Source organism: Falco rusticolus, chromosome 4 (assembly GCF_015220075.1).
Source record: "Falco rusticolus isolate bFalRus1 chromosome 4, bFalRus1.pri, whole genome shotgun sequence".
NCBI classification, from domain to species: Eukaryota; Metazoa; Chordata; class Aves; order Falconiformes; family Falconidae; genus Falco; species Falco rusticolus.
Window position 1 is genome coordinate 47,550,634 of NC_051190.1, and position 6,758 is coordinate 47,557,391.

Here is a 6,758-nt window from a genome sequence, read left to right on the forward strand (position 1 = left end):
GATGTTGTCCTTGTCGTGTCCCCAGCCCACCCCCATTGGCACGATGCACAGCGAGGTGCAGGTGCAGCCCCCGAACAGAGACAAAGCACAGCCACACACCAAACACCAGGTGAGCGGCGGCACTGCCCTGGCTGGGGCACGGGACCGCGGTCGTGCGCGGTGCAGGCTTCTGCTCCCGGACTCACAGAGCCCGGCGGGGCCTCTGGCTGGGAGCAGGGGCTGGAGCGTCCATTTTCCCCCAGTGCTGTCTGTGGGAGGGCTCCCTCCCTGCACGCCTGGGTCTGTGGCTAGCTGGGGGACCGGGGCAGTGTCCCTGGGGCCAGGCAGCCTGGTGGAAGCAGGAGGAAGCAGCGTGGAATGCTGGAGCACGGCGGGGAAGCACCAGGCTTGGGCTTCAGCTGGCACACTGCGGGCACGGTACAGGCTGAGCCACCTTGCGCTAAGGACGGTGTCCCCAGCGCCGTGTCCCCACGGGATTAACTTGCTGCTCTGTACGCGGTACCACTTTCTCAATGGGACGGGGGGATTTGTGGGGCAGCGTGGCAGCGTTTCGCCCTGTGCTGGAGAGTGGTGCTGGCTTTGCCCTGGGAACCGTCAGGGCACGTGGGGCTGAGCTGGGCACAGCCCGGGGCAGGGAGACGGGCAGAGCTGTGTGGGCAGCTCCCTGCCTGGATCGCTGCGGAACCGGGCTGGGCTGCCCGGCCCGGCTCTGGTGCGGTGGCCTGTCCTACCCTGGCGTGGGGACTGCTGCTATCAAGTGCAAAACCTTACGTGTTTCCCCAGCAGTCCTGTATGGGCACTCATCCTGTTGCCTTGAACCTCCATGGGGAGCAGGGCACCTGCAGGGTGCTGGAGCCGAGGGTGCAGCATCCTGCCTCCCTCAGTCACCTATCGGCCTTGTGGTGCCCCGTGGTGCCCCTAGCCAAGCACAGGGAGCCTGGGACAGCCCTGGTGGCAGGGCAGCGCTTCCTTAGGGAGAGGGCAACACCTTCGAAGCGCCCACGGCTCGTTCTTCCCAGTCAGGTCTGCTCTCTCCCTGCAGCATCCGAGCATTGCTGCGCTCGCCATCCCTTCTTGAGAGCAGGGGGAAAAGCCAAGCACAGAACTCCCACCGCATGGGAACGGTTTCCAGCCTGGGGGTGCAGGGTCTCCCAGCAGCCGTGGGGCCGTGCCACGCTCACCGTGGCAAGGGTTTGGCAGCGAGGTGCTCCCCCGCTGTTGGACAACTGAGGAGCCCGTGAGCTTGAGGAGCAGCACAGCTCACCTCCTCGCAGTTGCCCCACAAAGATCTGCGTCAGCCTCGGAACATTGCGCTTGCAGGAGAGTGGCCAGCAGCGTCGCCTTGGCCTGCCTGTGTCTCCCTGCGCAGCGAGTGACTCTGCTGGCCCAGCCTGCTCCAAAACGCAGCCACTGGCCCTGCGTGGGGCTGGCCGTGCTCCGTGGGGCAGCGTGCCCTCAGCTGCCTGGAGGGGACCTGCCCAGAGCCCAGCTGCATTGCTGGAGGTGGGGGTGTGTGCGTGTACCTGGCAGGGGGGATGCAGACCCACCGTGTCACCGCAGGGACTGCCCTGGGAAGCTGCCGGGACGGTGCTGCACGAGTGCCTTCCACAATCAAAAACTTGAGCTGCTCCAGTCATGTTTTTGCTTTTGCATGTCTTATTTTCTCGACTCCCTTTGCCACTCTTCTCCCTGCCCCTTCCCTCCACCTGTCCCTTCTCTTCCCCATTCTTCCTCTTTTCTTTTGTTTCTTTTCATTCTGTTCCTCCTGCCTGTCGCGAGCAGCCGCCCGAGGGGACGGAGTTGTGGGATCCTCAGGCCGGTGGGCAGCCTGCCGAGGAGCCTTTGGGAGCTCACCTGGCAGCCGGCAGGCTCGGGGGGTCCGTCCAGGTACATGCAACCACGCGCCGAGGGCAGGGGCGGGCGCGGGAGGGAGCGGAGCCGACCTGCGCCACACAAGCTGCCTGCACAGCCAGGCGCAGGCCAACGTGTGTCTGCCAGCCGTGCCAGGGGATCAGCCCTGCTCCCTGGCCCTGGGGCGGCACCAGGGCCACGCATGCCCACCGTCTCTCCTAGGCTGCAACACGTGCTGCCCAGTCCCCACGGTGTGGGATGCTCATGGCTCATGGGCGAGGCTGGCGCTGCTGCCCGGGGGCTGCCAGGCTCCCTTGGTGCTGCCACTGGGACTTGGAGGGCGGTTGAGACAGGTGAAGGAAGTGCTGACTCTGTGCCATGCAGCGGCATGAGCAGCCGGGTGGGCATCGGGCTCTGCCCCCAGCGCCGCTCATCCCAGCAGTGCCAGACAACGCGGCCTTATCCCGTGTGGGGACTTCCCCGTGCCTCTGTGAGTGGAGCGACGGCTTCGAGCCCTGCTTTTCCTCCCTTTCCCCGGGCAGTCCTTGGCCTCATCTCCCCGCCTCGGTCCTGCACTCGCGCCGTCAGCCACGTGCTCGCTGCCCTCGCAGCCTTCTGTCCTCTGCCGCTCAGCCCCTCTTGTGCTGGTGGGATCCAGCCCACGCAGGTGGCGGGGCATCCACGATGGGTGTCCCCCAGCTGTGCCCGCGCTGCTTCCTCCGTCCGCTTCCATCCCCGCCGTTGCTGCTCCTTCCTGCTGCCCCACGGTGACTCTGTGCTGATGCTCAGTCCCAGGCTTGGGCCTGGCTCCCTCCGCTGCTGCCGCAGGGCCGGGGCAGAGTGTGGGGCCAGCTTGTGCCCTGCCCTGCTCCTCCCGTACCACATCCCCTCCCTGCCACGGCGGCTGCTCCCTGCTCTCGCTCTGCCAGCCAGCCCCTCGTCCTCTGCCTGCCCCCGGCACTGCAGGGGGGTGTTGGTGACGCACAGGGGTCTCCGAGCTTGTTTCGGGGGGCTGTAGCTTGCCGTAGCCCTGCGGCTGGGCACCGTGGCTGTCAGAGGGCAGCTCCTCCATGAGTCTGGGTCAGGCCAAGCCTCCTCGCCAGGGGCGAGTAGCTTGGCCATCCTGTGGCCTGCGCAGCCCAAGGGAGCTCCTGGCTTTGCCTGGGGGCGGTGGGCGCAGGAGGGCGGTGGGGGTTCAGGCGAGTCCCAGTTGCCTGTGCCAACCCCATCCTTGCTTTGGTGACTTGGATCTCCCGGCCCTGGCACTGTGCATGGCCCCGCTGCCCCGGCGAGGGGGCAGGAGCCCACAGGGTGGGTGCTGGGCTGCGTCCCGCAGGGGCCGGTGTTGTTGGGGCTTGGGGCTGGGGAGCAGGAGCTGTGTCCAGTTGCTCGGCCACGGCAGGGCCGCCTCGGAGCTAACAGCTTCACGGGGCCGTGGCTCCCGGGCACAGTGGGGCTGGCTGCCAGCAGGCCCCTCTCCCGGTGGGGTACGCAGGGCTTCCCAGGAGCCAGGATCCCTCGGTGGGGTACGCAGGGCTTCCCAGGAGCAGGATCCTCCCGGAGACGCTGAGGGGATCAGACCCCTCTGTGTGATGGGGCTGCTTGGGAGTGCTCAGCACCGAGGCGGAGCACCGCTGTCTGGGTAAGGGCACCGTCCTGTTGCCCTGCTCCGGCTGCTCCTGGCTCGTGCAGGGTTGGGGGGGTCGTGCCACCTCCTGGGGCTGCCCCTCTCTGGGACGCAGCTGCCATGGGGTGGGGGACAAGGCTAAGGACCGGCCTGTGCCCCACGGGCTGCCCTGCACTGACGCTCGTCTCTCCCCAGGTGATGAGCTCCACCAACGGAGAGCTGAACACGGACGACCCGACGGCAGGACATTCGAACGCCCCCATTACAGCCCCTACCGAGGTGGAGGTGACAGACGATACAAAGTAAGGACGCAGCCCTGCTGCCTCCCTCTCACCGGGCCGGGATGGACATGGGTTTTGGCAGGGCCTCAGCCGCTGCCCTGCAGGGGGGAGCAGCCCAGATCTAGTGCAAGTAATTGCCACTCTCCCCTGGCACCCCACAATGGGTGTCCCTGCAGGGTCACCGCCACCCCCAGCCCCTTCTCACTGCGCCCTGCCCAGCCTTGAGGCTCCCCAAAGCCAGTGCAGAGGGACACACATGGTTCTGGGGCCGTTCCTTCTCCAGGAGCCCTGGCGTTTGCCATGGCTGGCATTATGTGCCATGGCCGGCGTCACTCACCCTGGTCAGTGTCAGTCGCTGTGGCAGGTGTCACTCACCATGGCCATCGCGGTGCTCGCCGTCCAGCCCTATGGGGCACTTCCTGGGGCTCAGCAGGACGCCAAGGGGTTTCTCTGCCCTGACCGTGGGGCTGCTGAGTCCATCCATGTCACGGCCTGGGCACTGACAGGGTCCCCTCTGTCCCCAGGTGCTGCTGTTTCTTCAAGAGAAGGAAGAGGAAAACCACCAAGCGTCGCAAGTGAGCTGCCGGGGCCGGGTGGAGCGGCGTGCACGATGGCTCCTCTCCCTCTGGCCGTGGCTGGATCTTGACCTACGGAGCCGGCGGCGGCCCCTCGGTTTGGAAGGGGACAGGGGGGGCCGAGCCGGACGGCCTCCCCCAGCGCCCCACGCGCAGGCGGGGAGCGGGGCCTCCCCAAACTGCTTGTCCTTTCCTCCGCCACTCACCCAGTGTGTGGCCGTTTACTCGAACCAAGCCCAACTTCGCTGAAGTTCCTGCGTCTGTCAAAAAGAGAAAAAAAAAAAAAAGAAAGAAAGAAAAAAAGAAAGAAACCGAAACAAATCCACATGCTTTTGAGTCTATAACAAGTTTGAAAATGGGGATCAAGTCAACAGACTCTGAACCATCGCTGTCAGAAGAAGCAGAAGACAATTTCAAGAGCAGTGGGCTAAGGAGGAAATTTTTTTTTTTTTTTCTGTTGCTTCTTTGTCTCTTAAGTTAATTTAAAGTGAGTCTCGGTGCAGAGTGCTGAGTCGTCAGTCTTTGACCGTCATCTTCAGTGTTACTGAATTCTGCTCTTCCTTTAGGCCCCCGGCCCTGTGTCCCCCGTTGGGTTCCCCCTCCTTCGTTAACACCTTTGGTGACGAGCAGTGCGGTCTCCGGTACGGTGAGAAGTGCTGGGGGGTGTGCGGGGCAGGGGAGAGGAAACGCGTTTACAGTTCATTTTACGATGCACTTTTGCTAGCAATACAGGCACTGTTTGGTCCTGCCAGGAACAGGCCGGTGACTCCTGGGGACGAGGGACAGCCGGGCACCGGCCTGCCCCGGCCACTGCCAGGGCCGCGGGGCTGAGACCAAAGGGACCCGTGGAGGGAGGTGGCAGAGCATGGGGACGCGCGAAGCCGCCCCACCGCTGGCGCTGCGCTGTCTTAGGGCTGGACCAGTTGCCACAACAGCTTTAGGTATTTGCAGGGGCAGCGTCGTGGCTGTGGGGCGACGGTTTCTCGGCCTCTCTGGTGTTAACAGACCGTTTGCCACCTGTCCGAGCCCCGGGGCTGCTCCTGGGGCAGCGGGCACGGCGGGGGGGGGGGGGGGGGGGCCGCAGCCGGGGTGGGCAGCACGAGGCGTGTGGTGAGCACGGCCGAGCAGTGAAGGGCGTCAGGGGGGACCAGTGGTGCCGGAGCTGCTGCCATGGCATCCTGGGGCCGGGCCTGATCCTGGGGCAGGGGGAAACTGGAGTTTTTGCAATTTAAACACAAACCCACGGACACAGAGAGGCACAGAGACACACAGAGAGACGCAGAGACACACACAGACACCCCCCCACGCCCCCGTTCCTCACCACCCCAGGGCACTGCAGCTTTCCCATGTGACTGAACCCGTGCGCTGTTGTGTGTATTGATCATGACACATTTGGGGTGGGGGGGGCAGGGGGGCACACTTACCTTTACCAAAACCCTGTTGTTCTGCCCCGAGAGAGGGGCTGAAGCTGTGCTGAGGCTTTGGGGGGGGGGAGGGGGCGGGGGGAGCGGGGAGGGGGAATGGGACCATCTGTGGCTGCTTTGAAACATTTGTCCAAACTGACCATCTCTGGGGGACTGGAGGCCCTGAATCGCGGGGGGGCCACCCAGCCCTGCCTGGGCACCCATGGGCCACAGCTGGGGAGGGCGCTGTGCCCTGGCCCCCTTCCTAAATTCAGGAGTGACCCCGGCTTTGGCTTCTCCTGGGCTGCAGGGGGGCAGGAGGGGCCAGGGCAGCCCCAGCTGCTGCTGCGTCCCCGGCCAGGGCGGGGGGTGATGTGCAACGTTTGACCTCGGTTTCCCCAACGAGGCAAACAAACGAATTTTAAAAATCGCCTTAAAATTTTTCACTGGAAGCGGCTGACCCGGCTCAGAGCCTCGGCTCAGCCCAACCCAGGGGGAGGCTGAAGAGGAGCCCCGAGGGGAAGGGTCCCGCCGTGGGGGCAGCCCGCGCCCCCCAGACTTACCGTCCTTCCAGCGAGGAGTCCAAATACTGAGATTGTACATGAGGGCGTTTGTTCCATTGCGAGTTTAGTTACTGCTTTAAAACAAAGTGTACAGAAATGGCATTTAAATTTCTCTGATGCTTCCTGGAAGCCATAGAATTTAGGGGCTTTTTTTTTTTTTTTTAATAAAAACAATTTCAAAAAAATCATTAAAAAAAAAAAACTTTAAAACCCTATGCATTCTCCTGCGCTTGATTGCATGACCCTGAGGGTGGAGGCACCGGCCGAGCACCCCCCTTTCCATCTGGGGCTGCACCAGCAGCGGGTTCACTGTCCCCCCGGGCGGGCACTGCCTTGGCCCCCCTGCCCCCCCCTCCGGCTGGGCTTCACCCCGGCCTTTCCTGCTGCAAACTAGTGCGGAGCCAAAAATAGGGCCCCGTGGTTCTCCTTCATGTGGAGCAGCAGGAGGAAAGGCTGGG

General features: G+C 64.1%; 1 protein-coding gene across 4 annotated transcripts in view; it reads left to right on the top strand.

Annotated features, from left to right (window-relative positions):
- The window catches only part of CSNK1G2 (casein kinase 1 gamma 2), a 46,476-nt gene extending 41,640 nt beyond the window's left edge, over window positions 1-4,836 (top strand). For 3 of the 4 annotated variants that reach the window (XM_037384503.1, XM_037384505.1, XM_037384502.1), the window contains 4 exons: window positions 26-109; window positions 1,783-1,887; window positions 3,674-3,780; window positions 4,284-4,836. In XM_037384503.1, coding sequence (XP_037240400.1) covers window positions 26-109; window positions 1,783-1,887; window positions 3,674-3,780; window positions 4,284-4,338 — 351 coding nt within the window. In that variant the 3' untranslated portion in view covers window positions 4,339-4,836. The remainder of the gene's footprint in view (window positions 1-25; window positions 110-1,782; window positions 1,888-3,673; window positions 3,781-4,283) is intronic. The other variant, XM_037384506.1, reaches the window with a different exon arrangement.
- The last annotated feature ends 1,922 nt before the right edge of the window (window positions 4,837-6,758 follow it).